Source organism: Scardinius erythrophthalmus (assembly GCF_964197995.2).
Source record: "Scardinius erythrophthalmus genome assembly, contig: HAP1_SCAFFOLD_247, whole genome shotgun sequence".
Classification (NCBI taxonomy): domain Eukaryota; kingdom Metazoa; phylum Chordata; class Actinopteri; order Cypriniformes; family Leuciscidae; genus Scardinius; species Scardinius erythrophthalmus.
Window position 1 is genome coordinate 2,907 of NW_028296364.1, and position 21,632 is coordinate 24,538.

At 37.0% G+C, this 21,632-nt stretch overlaps 1 protein-coding gene across 2 annotated transcripts; it reads left to right on the forward strand.

The window, feature by feature from the left end:
• Positions 1-6,313: 6,313 nt before the first annotated feature.
• LOC308686408 (uncharacterized protein) lies at positions 6,314-20,590 on the forward strand. Of its 2 annotated transcripts, none has more exons than XM_081394832.1 (6): positions 6,314-6,405; positions 7,891-7,942; positions 11,517-12,576; positions 13,443-13,598; positions 14,009-14,098; positions 18,928-20,590. In XM_081394832.1, the coding sequence occupies exons 3-6, from the start codon at positions 11,533-11,535 to the stop codon at positions 19,234-19,236; spliced, it is 1,599 nt and encodes a 532-aa protein (XP_081250958.1). In that variant the 5' UTR covers positions 6,314-6,405; positions 7,891-7,942; positions 11,517-11,532; the 3' UTR covers positions 19,237-20,590. The 2 variants fall into 2 exon arrangements, with proteins under 2 accessions (XP_081250958.1, XP_081250959.1); XM_081394833.1 differs by having other exon boundaries at positions 6,324-6,405; positions 13,533-13,598; positions 18,928-20,541.
• The last annotated feature ends 1,042 nt before the right edge of the window (positions 20,591-21,632 follow it).

A 21,632-nucleotide genomic window follows, 5' to 3' on the forward strand; every position in this document is an offset into this window, starting at 1 on the left:
TAGTGTTTGTAGTCTCTACACTTTTCAATGAAATGTGACTTCTTGCTTATTATGACGCAAAATGATGATTTTTACGTCATAATAAGCAGGAAGTAAAACACTTAAATCCTTATTTCTCCCATCTCAGGGAAAAATGAACGAAAAATCCACGTTTATTATAATATATGACTGGGTTTCTAACAATACAAAGCTTAATGCAAATGGGTGAAGTGTCCCTTTAATAAACCATATAAACCAAATAATAATGGTGAGGTGATTTATTTCTGTACATAAGACAACATCCTATCATGTTATACACTGATGTTACAGCCACTGATTCACCATATAACTCACGTAAACCAGGTACCAACATAGAGGACGTACCACAACTAGTGATGGCCAGATCGAGGCCTCGTGAAGCAATGAAACAGTTGAACCAAATGTGCCATATTGTTTCGAGGCTTCGAATCAATCCGACACCCGTCTCAACGGTGACACCTAGTGGCCACTTGCAGGTGTTGATCTGAAACAACCTTGACGAGCCATTAAAAAAAATTGTTTTGTTTTTTTGTATTATTATAATTTTCTAATATGTGAAGATTGTAACCTATAGGCTCCTCACTGTGCATAATGTTATTTTGGTCTTGCAAAATGAATATTAATAAAAGAAATCAAGCCACAATGTCTCACTTTTTTAGAGATTTTTATTCAAAAATATTAATTTCTCTGCTGTGGAAGGACTTAGACTACTTTTTTTACAGATAATTTCTCCAGCCTTTGAAAAAATCCTCTCACAAGGGACACTTGTTGCTGGCATGCAAAGATATATATATATATATATATATATATATATATATATATATATATATAGTTTTGGTGATTTTCCTTTTATTGTGACAGGACAGTAGAGAGATGACAAAAAAACGAGGCGGGAAAAGTCCACGAGCCGGGACTCGAACTCGGGACGCCCGAGTGCAAATACGCTACATGTCGGCGCACTGACCACGAGGCCATAGGCGCCGACGGCAGGGTTATTTTTTAGCTAGGACATACAAATGAGGAAAGATTACTGCTATCTCTTTCCAGTTTCATTTAAATTCCAGTTAAATTTAAATGCAAGCCTAAATAGCCTATAACTAATCAAATCGCACTATGTCACTATATCACCAAAAATCCGCAATCTCAAAATCAAACTCCTCTCACAAAAACCCACGAGGTCAAGATGCGTTGATTTCACTTTTATACAGATGTGCGACTGTGTGGTCTGTTCCCGACCGTGTCAATCAAACGCTGATTCGGCGGACCACTGATGAAACACTTCGAGGCTTCGTTTGGCCATAGTCACGTGACATAGGTGTTTTGAATCACGCATCGGATCAGTGTTTCGAAACATCTGCGGGTCTGCGCTTCAGGATCTCGCAAAGCTTCGGAACGACTGTTTCGCGTCAGCCATCCTTAACCACAACACACCTTTAAACATACAATAACATCAAATTCTACACAAGTCCGTGTATACATGATTGTCAGTGCCGGCAAACTGACCGTGTTAACATGACGCCGGTGTATGAAATGTGCGTGTGTGTGTGCGTATTCAGTCCGTGCATAGTCACAGGCTTACCCTGTGACAAACCCGATCTGACAACCACCAATGTAGAGTAAAACAATCAAATCAACAGTGTGAATCACGACACAATATTTGACATAATTAAAAAAAAACTGAATAAAGGAGCTCAGGTGGTAGAAACTGGACTTGTTATGTTTTCCTTTTTGAATATTTGCAAATAACAAATAATGGTGATGAAATTCCCATCAATCAAGATCATGTTTGCCCTGTCCAGTGTTTAAAGGTCACATTGGGTTTGAAATAAGAACTCCAGCAATACTGACAGACAACAGTGGAGTCTAAACTTGTGTTTGGAGCAAGTTTCATCGGTATTTTCTAAGGTTTGTTCATTACCGTAATGTTGATTACCGTAAAGCCTTCAGGCAAAAAAAGACAGCAAAATATTGATTTACCCACAACAACAAGGTAAGGGCTTAAGAGCTTTACTCAGCAAGATATACAATATTTTATTTTTTAACACAAATACAGAAAAACAAAAGGAACCGGAACTGTGTGTGTACGAAACAGTGCACAGCTGGGTTAAAGTAACTAATATATGTGCAAGTAAAAAAAAAGGTGATACTCAACAGTATTTTCTTAATCACAACCAAACTACTTTATAAGTCAAATGTCAGTAAAGGTGTTTTGATGTATGTATTGTTCACCAGGTCATGGAGTTCATAAAACTCATAAAAAATTACTCATTCTGCATTTCGGTCCTGAGTGAGCAGAAGTGTGACAGTGAAATGAGAAAGAGAGACATCATTGAAAATGGCTGCAAAGATGTCAACACCTTCATACAAGCAAATTCAAATAATATTAATGATGTTTTATATAGTTCAGCAATCAATGATAAGAGGTATATATATATATATATATATATATATATATATATATATATATATATATATATATATATATTCAGCTGTCTCGCCTCAATCCATTGACAGTTTAGCAGCATCCCTCCACCACCCCTTCTCCACACTTCTAGCCATAACCATTTACATACGGGGGGGATTACTCTGGGTTTGGGCCGAACTCCGAGCTCGGAGCCCTCCCCCCAGACAGCATGCCAAATACGCATTAAACTTTACCCTCTCTAATTGTATGTAAGTGTGAACTTGTGAAAAGCAGTTTGTGGCAGAGGGGGAACTCCACAGGGCGGTAACCTGTTTAAGAGCAACCAGCCTTTTCCTGTGATCACGTACAAATTACAAAGTGGGTCGAGAGATGTGAATATGTTAGAGGGAAGAGGTCCACTCGTTACGTTGTGTTGGGGTGTTAACTAGGCTGGCCTGTACGGCAAACTTAATTTATAGATGACAGACTGAAAAGAGCCTCACAGAGCTTTACAATACTTTTCTAATCATTTGTTCACTTCTCATTTTCTGTCTTTCTTTGTTTTTCAAGTGCAGAAAAAAAAACACAATGAGAATCAATTACGAAGCAAAAAAAAAGTTCTTCACATGTGCTGTAAACATGACAAACACAGTTTGAGAGCAAAGTATAATGACACAACACAACAGATTTATACTTGTACTTAATTATATTTGTGCTCATATTTTGTGCAAAATCAGTGCGAAGGTTTTTTTTTTTTTTTTTTTTTTGAAGAGCAGCACACAATAATATCTCCACTGTCTCATGATTTACATTAAATGAGCATAATGTTAAAATGACTTTACGTTATTTCTTTAAATTGATGTTGTCAGAGAGCTACTCTCTGAGAGAACAAAGGAAATTACCAATTGAACTCACCATTTGAGACAAAAGTCTCACCTCAGAATACATCTCTCTCCCTCTTCCCCCACCCTCTCTCTCTTATGCTAAAATTATGAGATTTACACACAATCTATATGGTTTAAATGATAACAATTATCTGGTTTTATAAGTGTTTGGTATCATTTCAAATGTCTCAGTGCGACTGGTACAAAGGTCTCATTTCCAAACAAGTAAAACAAAAGGTAATACGGTTTTAAGAGTTTAGAGATAGCTGGCACACAAAGGAAGGTGGTCTCTAGACAAATGGTTTCACACCCCCAAAAGGTGTAACCTCTGAATGTAAATTTCCATTCCATGTGAAAGAAGTTTCTGTCTATATAAGGAAATGCAACGAGAAGACCGGGGCCTTCTGTTACTCAGATGAGCCCATGATGTTAAAGGATCTCAAAGACTTCCGCATCATGTATTTTAATGTCGGGTTTGCATCTCTTCTCTTTATTCCAGAGCTTTTGATGTTTTGTATTGATTATCTTTGAATTGATTATGTAATTGGCATGATACATTTACCTGACATAATAAATTGTTACATTTGATTGAAATAACAAGAGAATACATATTCAAATGTATTGCATGTAATCAAAAAATACTTTGCCTCGAGAAAAGACAGTAACACATAGAGACACGTAACCTTCCGGATGCCAGCTTTGGGCTGATCGAGCGTGAGCTTACAATGTTATATCCTGCACTTCTTCATGCATGTCTCTGTGTGTAATTGTGCTTATAATGTGCAAGAATCAGCTAGTCTACTGAATTCTTAAGCACTCTGTTAACACTTTTTGTGCATTAAAACACTTTTTAATGAGAGTAGTGAATGATCAAAAACAGATGAGGGGAGAAAGACACAGATGTTTTTTCCACCTCTCTGTAATCCTCAATAAAACTGATCTACTACCCTTAAACTCGTCTGATGAATTGTCTTGCATCTCAACAACACCACAATATTGTGCACAGTGCTGGGGGTAAGTAACGCAAATTACTTTTTAGAGAAAGAAATCAGGTGTGTTCTAATGTATTGGATCCGTGCATCAGGTCTTCAAGGGATAGTTCACTTTGAAATTAAATTTTGGTATGTTTTAGCTTACCTCAAGGGCATCCAAGATGAAGGTGTCTTTCTCCGCAGTAGTTTCAGTTTTGATATTTTTAGGTCAAACCGTTCTTGTCTGTCAGTCATATCATGCAGGTCTACGGTCACTGTCTCAAAGAGCATGCACAAAGTCCAAATTAAAACAATTCCCCATAGTCCAAATTAAACAATTCCCCATTGTAAGTACACATTGATGGCCTAAGACACAAAACGAGCGGTTTGTGTGAGAAAACGAACAGTATTTATATCGTTTTTAGCTCTTATACACATTCCAAGTGATCTGAGGGCGCGCGCGCATCCTGGTGTGTGATGTGTATGCAGAATGGTGCATAGATATATACACTAGATGTCGCCTTGTCTACGGCAGTTCATTAGAACGAATGTCTTTAAGGCGACATCTAGTGTATATATCTATGCACCAGTCTGCGTACACGTCACACACCAGGATGCGCGCGCCCTCAGATCACTTGGACGTGTATAAGAGCTAAAAACGATATAAATACTGTTCGTTTTCTCACACAAACCGCTCGTTTTGTGTCTTAGGCCATCAATGTGTACTTACGATGGGGAATTGTTTAATTTGGACGATGGGGAATTGTTTTAATTTGGACTTTGTGCATGCTCTTTGAGACAGTGACCGTAGACCTGCATGATATGACTGACAGACAAAAATGGTTTGACCTAAAAATATCAAAACTGAAACTACTGCGGAAACAAAGACACCTACATCTTGGATGCCCTTGAGGTAAGCTAAAACATACCAAAATTTAATTTCAAAATGAACTATCCCTTTAAAGAGACTGCAGTCTAATAAACCTGCTGTCTGTGTCATTGATAATCAAACAACAACATTTAAAGCACTGTTTATTTCATTTGTATCTTTCTTATATTGTATTTGTCATATTTATTGTAATGTGCATCATTCTATATTTAAAAGATAAATCATTTAATGAAATAACTTTATTGTTATATAAAATTGCATAAAAAAATATTAAATTACTCATCATGAATTAAGATGTTGGTTCACCCACCTCTATGCCAAACTGTAGCGTTGCTGCTTTTAGTTAGTTACTCGTCAAAACTGATGAAAACTAAATAAATTATTTACATTTACAAAGTCACATTGCATTTATTCTTAAAATGACTCCCACACATTGACAGAAAAAAAAAACAGGAAATTACCTACACTGAAAAAAAAGGAAAGCAGCTTTATTGAGAATACTAAAATAATACACTTACAATCTACTTAATACATTTATGTTTGCGATGCAAACATAATTACATTGCATAAACTCCAAGAGAATTCAACACAGTCATCAAAAAGTGATATGATCATGTTGCAATAATATGTTCAAATCAATTAAGACTCAATTTACCATCAAACAGATGGTGTTCACTCAAAATGATTTTACTGCTGTCGAATTTACTTAATTAAAACGAGCTAATACAACACAATTGTGTTGTATTTTGGCACTTAATTTCATCATGTATAATTAACCTAATTCAGTTGTTGCAACATGTAAATATTGCATCAGTGTATTTCTGAAACTGCATTAAAAAAAAGAGAGGTACATGTTTGTTTCAGCTTATTCTATTTTATTTTATAATTTTTATATGATGCAAACAAGGCGATTTGGCTTCCATGCGTTCTCAATCTGAAAATTTAGCAAATGCGGGTTTCTGGGTAACGTTATGTGTCATTTCAGTGCTGGGGAAAAAAGCATATTTTTAGACTTATGTTGAAATGCTGCCCACAAAGTCAATTTGGCTTTTATTGAAGAAAGGAAGGAAAAAAAATTCCCCGCATATATATTTTTTTTGGTCTGTCTTTTTTGAGTTTTTTTTTATTTTTAAATATTCGTGTGCGCGGGAGTATTTGGACTAGAGCGGCCGCGCACGCGCAATATACGACAGGACCGTTGGTCTGGAGAAGGACATCTGAGGGGATTGACTTTATGAGGTAAGATTATCCTTACAAATTTAATATTATATTCTGAAAATATCTGTCCATCTAACTTTAAATACAATAAATAGTTTTTTAAGATAATCCCACACTTTTTAAATCATGTCGACTGTTTATTTCGTCGAGTGTTGTAACGTTAGCCGCTTGGTCAGGGTTTGTCCTGCATAGAAAACTACGAGGTTTTCCGCCTGACCGACTCCATAAAAGTTCGTCCCACTATATTCAAAGTTATCGAAAGCCATTCTATAGATTAATGTGAGGGACAGAAGAATATTTACATCCTAAAATTAAAGTTCAAGGAAACTTGTCTTCCGTCTGCTGTGGCTGCCAATCATTCTCCGTTCAGCTGCAGCATTCCAGCGTGCCTCATACGGTTAACGTTACGACAGTCAGCACGGTAAAACTCTCTCTGATATGATATAATCCCATTATAATGCTTGATCTGTATATAAAGGGCTGTGGATCTGCATAAAATTACTTCGTCTTGCTGAAGTGTAGCACGGTTTCTAAACGATGTCGTCACTGCTACCGGTGTCTGTTAGGCCTCGTTCAGATTTTCAGTCCATCACACTAGCACTAATACTTTAATTGGCATCATAAGCAGAATAACTGGAATTTAAAACTGTAAAGAAACAAATAATCTGTAAACTGTTGGATAGATATACACTAGGATGTGTATTTTTCATACTTTTCAATGCGCACTGTGACTCCATGGGCACATTGCAAACAGCAATATAACTTAAATTGTTTTTCTTTAATGTATTTCATAAGTATACATGTAGTAATTTGTATTTTATTATTAACATGTGAAGATTTTATAAAATTACTGTCAGATTTATTCAAGAATTGCTGAATTGACCTTTCGCAGGGAGCTTGATTGACAGGTGATCTGACCAATCATACTTCGCCATCCGCCATTTTGTCTGACAAAGCAGTCAGGAGAGTTAGCAGCTAGTAGATTAACATAGGAGGATTTGAACTTGTAAAACGGAGTGTACTGACGCCTTTCCGTGGTTAAAACAACATTCATTATGTTTGTTCATGTTTATTTGAGGCTATAAATTAACTAGAAAGAAGAGATGATCGGTTCACGAGCAGCTTAACTGATGCTCTATACAGCGATCTGTCACGACACATTAAAGAGCCACAAAACGGTATTTATTGTTTAAATTTCTTTAAAAAGTGACCAAATTTGAAAGGTGAGACTTTGTTTAATATGTTTAATATCAAACGTAACTGAAAAGTAACCTGGTCTGTCCTGTCTGTCAGCGTGCCGCGATGTATTTTTCACTGCGTGAGAACATGGTGTGGCGTGAGAACGGCGTAAGTTAGCTTGTCGGACAGTAACTAAGGGGGGCGGGTCTTTGCAAACGGTCAATAATACACTCACCTAGTTTAATATGTTTTTGTCATATCTTATGATTATATAATTTTATTATTGTTTTTATTCATGACTAATTGTTTGTATTTCTCTCTTTTCAGTAACATTTGCTGTACATGTGGACTTGCAAGGCCTGTTCAGTAGTTGTAACAAGTAGGTTGAAACTATTGCAGCATTATAGGCTGAAACATAGACATTTTGGACGTAATAGTTGTTTTCCATGTGTATATTTAAACTGCCCATGCTCGTTTAGAACGTGGAATGCTCTTAAGATTCATTTGAATAGATTCCATGTGACTCAAACTAGGCAGAGACAGTCTAAAAATAGCATATTTAATTGCCATATATGTAATTGTGGAGACCTGTACTCCGAGAAAGATTATTGGGCTCATATTAATGCACATTTGAAAAAAAATGAATTGATAACGTGCATGTTTTTACATTGTAACTTTAAAACAAACATCTGTGGTACGTTTAAATCTCATAAAAACAGAAAACATAATTCTTTTTCACTTAAAGATTTTAAACCTGGGATAGTAACTACTACCACAGTAGTTTCACAGGAATCAGATGTTGAAGAGGATGATGAGGTAGAGGCATGTCATGATATAGATTCTGCTTCTGATGTCTGTTCCACAAAGGACCTACCAAATATAATCAAACACAATTTTGCAGCAGCGTTGTTAAAGCTTGAACATTTGTCCCATGTACCAAGTTCACAAATTGATGAATTTTTACAAGAGCTTTACAATCTAAATAGCACTTTATCAATTCCTCTTAATACGGATGTTCTTTGTGATGCTTTTCAGAAGCATAATCTTCAAGTTGAGAAATCTGTCCTGAGTGAAATAGCTACTACACTGTGCACAGTTAACCCTATTCACAAAGCTATACAAAAAGGTGGCTCCCTTAGTTCTGCTTATCAGCGTAGGCAGTATTATAAGGCTAACTTTAATGTAGTTGATCCAGTTGAGTATATCCTAGATGCTAAAAACAAAAAGACTTTTCAGTACATTCCTATTCTTGATTCCCTACAAGTTCTGTTAAATAGGAAAGATATTTTAGACAACATATCACAGGATCTGAAAACACAAGAAACTGAGGCGGAAGGTCTATATCGGTCTTTTAGAGATGGTCTTCATTTTAAGCAAAATAGCTTCTTGTCAGGACAGGACTTAAGACTGTTTGTGGGTTTATATATTGATGATTTTGAGCTCTGCAACCCCCTGGGGACATCCCGCAAAAAACACAAGCTTTGTGCAGTCTATTGGGTGCTGAGTAACCTACCTCCTGGGTCCAATTCATCATTGTCCTCCATATACTTGGCCCTACTATGTAAAACTGATGATGTCAAAACATATGGCTATAACACAGTGTTAGAACCACTCCTAAAAGACCTCAAATCCTTGGAAGAAAATGGAATTTTTATACCACAGCTAGGTAAATCACTGAAGGGTACAGTTATCCTTGTTGCTGCAGACAATTTAGGAGCTCATGCTTTAGCAGGCTTTAATGAAAGTTTTTCAGGGCATTATATTTGTCGATTTTGTACTGCAAGCAAACTAGACATTCAGTCAAAAGAGGTAAGAACAGGTGCTTTCAGCCTCAGAACAAAAGATCTCCACATTGCTCACGTGAGGTCAGCTGAAGATAATAGTACTAGTTGTTTTGGAGTGAAAAAAGCTTGCCCTCTAACTAAAGCTCTTTCACATTTTGATGTTCTAACTGGATACCCTCCAGACATTGCCCATGATATTTTTGAGGGTATTGTACCTGTTGAGCTTGCAAAGTGTCTCACATTGATAATATCAAAGAAGTACATTACTTTAAATGAAATCAACAAATTAATTTTAGATTTCCCATACAAGTGGACTGATAAGACTAATAAGCCACATGTTTTGCCTCAACATCTCTCAAGCAGAAAAACAATAGGAGGTAATGCTCATGAGAACTGGAGCTTGTTACGTTTGCTTCCATTTATAATTGGTCCTCAGATTCCTGAACATGAGCCTGCATGGCAGATTCTCTTGGAATTGAAAGATATTGTAGAACTCGTTGTTGCCCCAGTTCACAATGACGAGTCCATTGCATACCTAGAATGTAAAATATCGGAGCACAGACAAAGATATAAAGAGTTATTTTCTGAAGAGAGATTGCTGCCCAAACACCACTACTTGGAGCATTACCCGCAAATAATCAGGCTGTTTGGTCCTCTTGTGGGATATTGGACAATCAGGTTTGAAGCAAAGCACAGCTTCTTTAAACGAGTCATTAGACATACCAGTTGTTTTAAAAATGTCCCACTCTCCCTGGCTACAAAACATCAGCTAATGATTGGGTACCAGCTGACATTGCCAAGTCTTGATAAGTCAGAGCTAGATGTGTCAAGCGCATCTGCAGTCCCAGTGCATATTTTGAAGGACGAAATAGCTCAGGTTGTAAGGCACAGATATCCTCATCTTTCTGAAATCCATATCACAAAAAACGTTTGGAGCAAGGGTATCAACTACAGGACAGGAATGATTGTAGTTCATGGATCTGAAGGCGGATTACCTGAATTTGGTCAAATTGAACAAATTTGTGTTTTGCATCAGAAGTTGTTCTTCATTTTAAAAGAGCTGTGTGGGTGGTATCGAGAACATTACAGAGCTTACGAGCTAAGTCAGTCCCCTACGCAAGCACTTAGTCTTGTAGAAGTCAGTGAATTAACTGATGAATACCCCTTGGCTGACTATTTGGTTGGACGTGTGCAGATGGTAACACTGAAGAGATTTGTCTGTGGTAAAGGTAAGAAATCGAAACCTAAAAATATATTTAAAAACTAAATAAATCTATATATATATTTATATATTGTGAGACAATGGATGATAAATAGGGATATGAATTTCTGCCAAAAATGCCATTCGAAAATCAAGGAGCAAAAGAATATCGTTCGGGGAAAAAAGCACATTCTCACAGTGACAGAAAGTGAGGCAATTTCATCAATTTGTCATCAAACTGTTAATTGAACATGTTCTTGTCGTTTTTTTTTTTTTAGATAGTTTCTAATTCATATTAATTGGAAGAAGAAAAAACTAAGCACGACAGTCCATTTCTGCATTGCCAAACCAGATGCTCGTTAGACTAAAAAATAAGATAAATGCGGTAGGAATCAGGATACATTTTGAGTTTATGCAAACCTGCCTTGTTACCGGCAATAGCCTACTTTTTAAACAAATTAGTTTCAGTTAACCCCCTGGGGTCGGCGCGATAGGCTCGTTTTTTTCCGTATGAGTGCAAAAAAAAAAATAGCCTAACGGCCGGTTCACACCGACTGCAACTACATCACTACAGCAGCAAACGCGACTCCTGCTCGCGCTCTGAATGCACTCATTGATTAACATGCACGCTGAAAAAAATACGTGCTGCTCACGTGCCAAACGCAGATGTAACCTGTACTAACTAAAACTAATTGCTTGTATAGAACAAGCAGTGCTGATACTGGTGAAATAGTCAGATTCAAGGATCGGAACTGTTAGACAAACAAAAGCCCAACAAGCTTATTGTCAGGTTTATGTTCTGTCATGTGGACCCTTGTTTTATGATTCTGTTTCCTTTAGTTCCTATATATAAAAAATGTTGAAAAGAATATTGTGGCCAAACTTGTTTCACCATCAACATGATTTTTTTTGGTTTGCCCACAATTATTTTATGTGTTCACCATTTGTTTGTTTTTCTCTTTATACAGACAAAGACATTGGACAATGACGACATCTGTACTAAGAGTAATTTTAGGCAAGGACAGCTGCCAGAGAGTTGTTTTTCCAACTGGCTTGCCTGAGACATTGACTGAACTGGAGGATGTGGTAAGGAGTCAGTGTAAACTTCAAAGTGCCTTTCGCCTGCAGTTCATGGACACACTTTTTGAGGACCAGTTTATGAACTTAACTTCAGTTAATGAAATAAAAAACAAAGACACAATCAAGATAATACACTTGACTGACTCCCTCACACCTCTGTCTGGCACAATGAACACTTCAAATTCTGCTCCAGGACATGCTGAACTTCCCTCATCCTGTTCTTCCGATACTTCTGCTCCAGGACATTCTGAACTTCCCTCATCCTGTTCTTCCACTACTATCATCCTCTCCTCTCCAGAGTCCACCACACGATCATCTTGGCCTGATACATTTAGCATTCCACATTTCTCCTATGATGCAGAATATAAACTTGAACAGGCCAATGGTGTCTTTAGAGAAAAAGGAACACTACTTATCCCTGATATTAAACTCAAGTCTGACATACTCGAGGGGTTGATCCAAAAAATTGTTCAATACAAACTCTATGTCACAGACAGGGAGTTTGAACAAGTCGCAGATGCACTCACGAAGAGGCATCCATGTTTAGCAGAGAGGGGCTCAGACACTGGCTATGGAGGCTGGAAAGTGAGTCTAAAATACAAACTTTCAAACTATCGCACACATCTCAGAAAAATTGGTTGTCCTGAAGTTACTGTAAATGAGTTAAAAAACAAGCCAGATGGAAAACAAAGTCCTGCCTACAATGTCAAGAAACCCAGGAGAGGTGAAGTGGACTACTGCCCGTCCTACCCCATTGGAGAGAATGACCAAACGCTAGAGACTGCCAGAGTAGAGCTCCTTTCTGATGTTAAAACAAGAAACAACAGAGAGACTATTAAGACTAAAATGCAGCGAACATTTGCACTAAGAAGACGTGAAGTTCTTCGTTGTGCTCCTATGATCAGCGACTTCCTAACAAGATGGCCAGCTCTCTTTGATGTGACTGAGGTTTGTGACGGGGGTTTACTAGGGCTGGGTATCGATTCAGATTTTACAATTCGATTTGATTTCGATTCGCAAGCTATCAGTTCGATTCGATTTTGATTCACACAGGACATTCACGTCATATAATTGCATAGGCTTGACATCGCGATTGCGATATGATTAAAGTACCCATGAAATCAAAATTGACCCTATTTACTTTGTTAGCGCATATTACTAGTCTTGTGGTGAACAATTAATCCGTGCAAGAAAATATTTTAAAAAAAATTTTTTTACCATGGTAATCTTTAATCAAAATCTGAAAATGCCCCTCCCCTCTGCATTGGAGGACCTTCTCTGATGACGTAGGTTTGAGGAATTGGTTTGGGCAACGCTTAACCACTCCCCTCAAACCGTTAACAGAGGCTTTAGTCTGCTATGAGCAGACATGGAGAGGAGGAGCGCTTAGAGTAAAACCCTGCCCTCTGTTCAATATTCCTTTTCACTGGGAAATACGTCATAACACTGGAGAAAAGTCGTTTGCAACTTCCGGTTCACGGGGACTTTAAATGTGCAGCACTAGTTGAGGTTATTGTATGATTAAGATAAAACAAACAAAATCTCACAGCATTAGCTATAAAATGGAGTTTGCAAGCCTATGAACAGTGGAGGAAAACTAATACTGGCTTTTGGGTAATAGATAAATAAATGTGGAAAAAATTTTATTTGTGGCGTTTGAGAATCGATTTTGAATCGACCACATTTAAAAAAAATGATTAATCGAAAAATCTATTTTTTTGCCCAGCCCTAGTGTTTACTACTTGGTGAATATTTATTGTAATGAGGCATAGCTTATTGTTGAAAGTGCTTTCATGTTAATTTTCTACTTTCAGGTGAATACAGAGTTTAAAAGAATCACGACCATTCCTCTACAGTCAAAATTTCTATCTCAGCTTGACCTTCACTATGCAAATTTCCTGAAGGTTTTTGAAAGGCGTCCAGGACAGCAAGGCAGAATGCTGAAAGAAATGATGTCAGCTGTAATCCAAGTAAGAACAACAGATAGTTAAAGGTGTTTTTTTCGTGTGCTGGGTTCGCAATGTTTTTGTCTACTATAGTCACTGTGTCTGATTATGATTTTGACTATGAATTCTTGTCATGTAGTAGACATGAAACATGTCAAGTCTACACGTTGCAGTGACGGTTGTTGTGCACTGACACTATTTGAGATGAAACAATTGATTCTTGAATCCTGACACTCATTGTAGTTTACAGATCAATGCAACACCCTATGTCAAACAGATCAGGCTGATATCAAATGTTAGAGATGAGGCAGAAATATTTCATTAAAATTTTCTATAAAATTCTTAGTGAATGAGACCCATTTAGCTTTATTTGTTAGTGTTGAGTAGTGTCTATAGCTGACCTTTTTCCATTTCTGCTCTGACTTCTTTTTAAGGATGACATTGATGCATCACGAGAACTTGCCATCAGAGGACTCTGCATCTATCTTAATGAGGACCCTAAAGATCTTATGCAGGAGTATGTGGTAAGTGGTTATAGCTGCATAGACTGAACTTGTTTGTTCTAGTTTTAACGTCGCAGTCGTCCTCAACCCCCCCACCCCGTACGCAAAAAATAATTTCTAGGTTGGCAGGTATGCTATGAACAGTGGAGGAAAACTAATTCTGGCTTTTGGGTAATTGATAAATATGGAAAAAAATCGATTTGTGGCGTTTGAGAATCGATTTTGAATCGACCACATATTAAAAAACGATTAGCCCTACTAGACAAGTAATTGGCAATGTCACTTTGTAAAGAAAGACTACACGCCCACCCGTATACGCATTCAAACGTGCATGCCTATAGATTAAACATGTAATATGTGTATGCCGTACAGCCAAAACAATCTATGTTGCATTCATTTCCTGTTATCACTGTAAAACTGTTTTGAAACCATCTGTATAGGCTATGTGCACAAGAGTAGTGACGAACTTCCGCAATTGTCAAAAGTCGGCATATCAGTTTCTGGTTTACAACTGTCTTCATCCGCATCAACTATAAACAAACAAGATGAGTGCTGCTGTTGTACAAGAAAAAGTTTCTAAGAACTGTAGGTGGATCTAATGCCCGTTTCACACATACTCCGTTTGCAGTGTGTGTGCGGTGCAGGAGCAGCACGCAAGTGCTTTCACACATGCTGCGTTTGCAGTGAATAACTGATACGCGGCTGTAGTAGCCTACACAAACACATACTTACTATTTATTTTATTTAAAATCCAGAAGTTATGCTGCAACTTTTATTTATAAAAAAAAAGTTTTGTCAGCATTGCGATTCTCTTTGTACACATTAGGGGTTGCACGACTACTGATTTCTGCTAGGCGATTTCTTATCAAAACAATACTCGAGTTACTCGACTACTCGTGGTTCATGCTACTGTAAATAAAAAGACATGAAATAGCTAGATCTTATCAATAAACATTTATTAATTCATAGCCTAATGCAACAATTACATAAGTAAACTCTCAAAACATTATAATTATGACATTTCATTTTTAAATTTTCATGTAACAGTCTAAAGCCAAATAAATAGCCGTTCTTGTCTTTCATTTCAGACGTCTGCTTCTAGGGGCCGTTCACAAATCGCGTCTTTTTCGCGCTCAAGGTCGTTATTTCAAATGTAGGCGCGCGGTGAGTGCGCTCATAATGGAAGCAACGTGGTGCGCTTTTTTTTCCAGGCGGGTTTTTCCTTCTCATCTCAAGAAATATATTTAGTAGTAAAGCTAATGCAAGGGCTAGAAATCAATTAATCTTTTGCTGATACTTATTCGTCGTCATCATGGAGAGCGCAGTTCATGGTTGCATAGCAATGACAGACGCCATGGGAGCGGAGCGCAAGCGCTTGTAGGAGACAGCGGCACGGCCACGTTTTTAGACGCAATATGTGAACGGCCTCTTGAAGAGTGGGCCAATTACAATATTTTTGTCATCCTTGATGAAATACTTCCACAAATTTGACGTGTGGTGTCTGTTGGTGACGTTCACCATTTTTAATTAATTTATGGTTAATGGACGCTCGAGTAGTCGATTGTTTCCTACAGTTCAAAATGGCGAAATTCGACAAAAGTATATTCGTTTGCCTTATTATTTTTGTCATTCGTTTCACATTTATGACCTAAAAAAGCTGTCATATATGAAATGTTTAGTTAGCTAACGTTACTTACATCTTATCTCGCAATTGACCGTAACCTGAATCGTCAGTTGATCGCTCTGCTCAAATTCACGCTCAGCACAGCAGCTTCTTTGAACATAAAGCCCGCCTACTTTGATTTGATTGGTCATATCAAAATATTCTGACATTGATGAGCAATGACAGACCAATGAGACTCAGATGAACACACACACACAAACAAACACACACCCTCTGTTTCTGAAGTGCTCTCTGCGTGCTCAGCGCCGCTGCGGATTGAAGACCGCGCTGAATCTGATTACAAGACTGAAGCGCGAACATTATTTCATATAGAGCTGGTAAGTCCCGCCCCTTCCGTAAAACACCGCTGGACCTCAAAGTTGAAAAACCGTCAATGCAAGTGAATGGGAGAAAATAATTATTTTCTGATCCCGTTTGAATTGTGCCATGAATTGAACATATGTTGTCTGTGAATTTTTTATATAACATTTCATGTTACGAGTTTGACAGTATGTGGTATGATTCTTCGGCTAGCAGTTGTGGAAAAGACATAACGAGAAAGACTACATGTCGCATATGTGACGTCACCCCATAAAGTTGACTTACCCGTGGTTTTCACCAACCTCAACGATTTTGTTCTCTCCCTGAAAGAAGGCGATGAAGTGCATCAAAGACACAGCCATGTTTAGCAGGATCCGTGAGCTAGTGTCCGTGTGCTAGTGGTGTTGACGTTTCAAACGCGTTGAAAGCAGCGAGAGTTGTAGTCCACAAAGTGCTCTCACACAAAGTCTAACCGTATCAAACTTCTACCCGCTAAATTATAGCATTCTTTACACGGAAAGTTATATAAAAAATTCACAGACAACATATGTTCAATTCATGGCACAATTCAAACGGGATCAGAAAATAATTATTTTCTCCCATTCACTTGCATTGACAATTTTTCAACCTAGAGGTCCAGCGGGGTTAGCGGAAGGGGCGGGACTTACCAGCTCTATAGCCCTTCGGGCAGGCCGTCTATGCATTTTGGTAGCCCGACTGGAAAAAACACAATAGCTATCGATCCTCGTCGGACTACTTTCTTGTCAACAAGTGGATTCAGAGCCATCGCATTACCAATGTTGTGATATTACTGATCATGTGAAGATTTTGCAGCGGCGCTGAAAATCCAGCGGCGGCGCTGCGCCGCTGCTTAATACATTGTAGGGGAAACACTGCCGCATACACGTTTAAACCAAGCGGCAAACTCCCCGTCTCTTTCTTGAAACCAACACGGAAGTGAGTTAAAGATGAACTGAACTGAAATAATCAACGTTGATAACGTTTGTTTATGACAATTAAAAGTAAATTATAAAAAAAATTGAATTAAAAATATCAATATAGCTCTTTTTTTTTTTTAAGCAACACAAAAATTGCGTTTGTTAGTATAAGAACGCTGGCAATTCCGATGACGTCACCGGCATGGTAGAACCTGCGAAGGTATATAGGCAGCTATAGCTGCAGGTCCTATACACAGACGAAAATAAGTAATTTTAATGGCATGGGTATCTGACTACCACCACACGCCCGGCCCAACACATTAACTGTAATTATGAACCCAAGCCCGATTTAAACCTGACCATTTTTTAATACGTGGGCCGTTATAACCAGGGGCGGCGCCAGATAATTTTTTTAACGCAGGTGCTGAGGGGGTGCTAGATATACAAATAGTATTAATAAATGAGCAAACATAGGACACTTACTATTTAATAATCAATTATTTTAATTATCACAATTAAAGTATTCATTTTATTCAATTGAACAAGCAACATTCAGCATAGATATATTCTTATAGATGTATTATTTTTAATAATGATAATTAATAATTAGCCTAATTATTTCAACATATCTCGTTATTTCGTAATATGTAGCGTACATACTATCTGTGCTTGCAACAATTTACTTGAACTTCATAGGCAATATATCTATGGTTTAACGGTTTAACCCATTTGAGAGGCGGCCAAAATCAGAATTTAAAATGGACTGAATAAGTTCTCTACGAACTTGAACGACTTGAGCGATGCCGTGCTGACGGACCATGAAAGAGTGACTGACATGTATGCACATATATCACTGTCATAATCACTGTCATACACAAACACTCTCGAAGTAATACACAGTCTCACTTGTAGCCTTGTATTTTAACTATTATAATATTTCGAAGGGCAAAAACAGGAACTTTTAATTGGCTTTACCCACTTTAGGCTTCAAAAATGCTCTTCAGAAACCTACGGGTGACGTCACGGACACTACGTCCATATTTTTTTACAGTCTATGGTTTAAACACAATTTAAACAACGTAGGGCTATTATTCCATGCATTACTTACATTAAGTTTCTCAAGCAAGTGGTCAAATATTTAACTTAAAATTGACAAAAACAGCCTTTTCTTTTGCATTTAAATTTTAATAAAATAAATCTTGCATGTCACAAAGAATGTTTTTCCACCTCCACGAATAAGACGAGTGTTGTTCATTATGTCGCCTTGTTAAAGCAAATTGTAGTTTTACTTGCTTTACCCAGGTCTTCTAAAAGTAAAAAGATGACTGAAAAATAGTAGTATATAATTAAATGCATTTTTGGTAAGATAACTACATTTTATTTAATTAAACGCATTTATGGTGAAATTACCACATTTTCAGGTCAATCTTTGTTCATTTTGACCACGAAACTTGCACTGTCACTTTAATTCAGCATTTCCAGCACAGCAAAAATAGACTCGGTGCGGAAACGATCACTGCACTGCTGTATACTGTATTTGCCTGTATGCACCTTGAGTGGATCAACGGACTGCAACCGCGTGCAGTGTGATCTAACCTGATAACATGGGTACGTAAGGAGCACTACTGTGTGCCACTTTGCTCTGCTTCAAGTCGCTAACAGCCATTTGAGCTTCAATTTCGCTGCACAAAATAGACATTTTGGGTGACGCGCAAGTAAACCGGAAACAGATATGCCGACTTCTGGCGACAGCGAAAGTTCATCACTACCCTTGTGCACAGAGGCTATTAGATTAGTGTTTATGTACTGCAAATTATTAAAAATGCACTTGCCCAGTAAAAACTCTAAAAGCCTTATGGCTTTATCCCTTATGGTTCGTGTTAGTGTTTTAATTATATACCCATCTAATCTTTTAATACTTTCTTCAGGACATGGATGAGGATCTGTTTCACAGTGCCATTGAGAAGACCACCATGGGGATCTTCGTGATAAAGCACATTGCTGAGAATGAACCCCGAGATGTGGGAATTGTCCTTGAGGGTGTCATTGTGCTTCAGGACCTTGAGAATGTGGCTTTTGCAACTACAATGTTGTTTGGTCTAATTTATTCTCTTAACCTGAAGTACCCCACAACGTTGCGCTACACTTTTGAGATTTTGCAAAAAATCATCATGGAGTTGGATGGGGGTGAGCTCTCTATCAAGGCCCAAAACTTCAAATCCAAACTTCACCTGTGAGATGTACTGCTTTTTCACAGGATGCATGAACTAACAGTTCTGAGTACTGCCTTTCTTAGGCACTTACAGTTTTGAGGTTTCTACACATTCAGCACAAGTTCTACACATTCAAGTTGTGCAGAGGAGTCAGAGGACAGTTTTTTTTTTTTTTTCTGGAAATCAAATTATTTGTGCTTCAATGTTCTATTTGTTTATAAAGACAGTTTCATGAATGCAGGTATGAGATATAACTCATGTTCATGATCTTGTTAAAACATTTCTTATGAAGAGTTCACTTCGATCTAAAATGGGCATGCATGCATATTGTGTAGAAAAGGAAGGGTTTTTTTCTTCTTTTTTTACACACTAGTTTAAGTCATTTTGATATTTAATCACCAAAGAGATTCTAAAAAGATGTCATTTCATAGTCATTTCAAGATGTCAAAATTTTGTTCAGTTCTGGACTGACCGTTTTGATGTTTACATTACACAAGGTCTGCACATTAAATGTGTTGAAGAGAGTCTGAGAGAACAAAGTTCTCTTTGAATTGTGCAAAATTTAGTTTTCACAGAAATTTGAGATGTTATATTCTTATATATCTATGATATGAATCTGATGGTCTTTGTAAATGAGATTATATGTCTAGCTAGAAAATAGAGACTGCATCCATCAGATTCAGTACTTGTACTTTTTACTTGCATAATTTTTAAGTGGAGTCAGGACAGTTTTTTTTTTTATTTCATGAAATCAAATTATTTGTGCTTCAATGTTCTATTTGTTTATAAAGACACAGTTTCATGAATGCAGGTATGAGATATAACTCATGATCTTGTTAAAACATTTCTTATGAAGAGTTCACGTCTTCGATCTAAAATTGGCATGCATGCATATTGCGTAGAAAAGGAAGGTTTTTTTTTCTTCTTTTTTTACACACTAGTTTAAGTCATGTTGATATTTAATCACCAAAGAGATTCTAAAAAGATGTCATTTCATAGTCATTTCAAGACGTCAAATTTTGTTCAGTTCTGGACTGACCGTTTTGATGTTAACATTACACAAGGTCTGCACATTAAATGTGTTGAAGAGAGTCTGAGAGAACAAAGTTCTCTTTGAATTGTGCAAAATTCAGTTTTCACAGAAATATGAGATGTTATATTCTTATCTATGATGTGAATCTGATGGTCTTCGTAAATTAGATAAGTCTAGAAAATAGAGAATGTTACTGCATACATCAGATTCAGTACTTTTTGTACGTTTTAACATGCATAATTTTGTATTGAAATGAATGAATGTTCAATAAATGGTTTAAATTAATGCTTTTTTATTGTTTTGTACAAAAACACATTTAAGTAACCACATAAACCATTAAAAATGTAATAAAAAAATTATGTAAAGATAACTTGATTAGATTGTGTAGAATTAACATGATCCAGGCATCAATCTAAATTAAAAGAATAATGTTCTGCTAAAATGATTGAATTATGTTAGGTTAACTTAAACAGAGCATGTACACATTACTTAATTAAAATACAAGTGATTAACACAAAACTATTGTACAGAAACTATTTGAATGTGTAGGATACTGGGAACACAAACAAATTATGTGGAACCAGTGTCCATAATTCAATTGAGTAAATCCAATGGAATTTTTTTTTCAGTGCACCTAAACCTATTTGTAAGCTTAAACTTTACATAAACTGTAAACTTGTCCTTCAAATCTAATTCTCGGTTGTTTGGAATGTTATTCTTGGATCAACAAAGATGTCGTACTTGGTGAAATCATTCATGCACACTTCAGAATCACGGTATTAGGTCATCCGTGTACTTTACTCTTTTATGAGGACTGTGAATCAGACATAATTCTTTTGTCACATACAGTTTTTCACCTACTATAGTAGGGAAGTATGCAATTCGTCCTTCATTTGGCTTATTTTAAAGAAGGCATCAAGTGTATCCTTAGCGTCCTCCAATCACCCATAATCCTTTGCATACATTCCAATTCATGAACAAGAATGAGCAGAAAATGAATCCGCACTGATCTGATCTTATTTCACCATACAATGCAAGACAAAATTTTTTTTTTTTGGAGTTGATGTAAATTAATCACATAATGATAAGCTGTGCATAATGTAATCCAATGGGAGATCACAGGTTATCGTTACCTCACCTGCACTGTATTGATAGAAAGCCAGTTAATACAAAGGTTTTTAATAGTATTACATAAAGTATACAAATGCACTTACTAGACTGTCTCATTCTAGCGTTTAGTGCTGAGGAAGTCTTTAGTCAGCCTTCAGTTTGAGAAGTATCCTCTCTCTTCTGAATGAGCAGGAGAATCTCAGGGAAAGAGGTACAAGCATTGTCTCATTCATGTTGCCAGATATTGATATAAAACAAGACAAACAAGACACAAGCC

What these genes read in the sequence shown, in the direction of transcription:
- LOC308686408 (XM_081394832.1), top strand. Translation starts at nt 11,533, where the DNA reads ATGACGACATCTGTACTAAGAGTAATTTTAGGCAAGGACAGCTGCCAG. An exon ending in CTCTCTTTGATGTGACTGAG is followed by an intron (nt 12,577 to 13,442) that starts GTTTGTGACGGG and finishes TTCTACTTTCAG; the next exon opens with GTGAATACAGAGTTTAAAAG. An exon ending in ATCTTATGCAGGAGTATGTG is followed by an intron (nt 14,099 to 18,927) that starts GTAAGTGGTTAT and finishes TACTTTCTTCAG; the next exon opens with GACATGGATGAGGATCTGTT.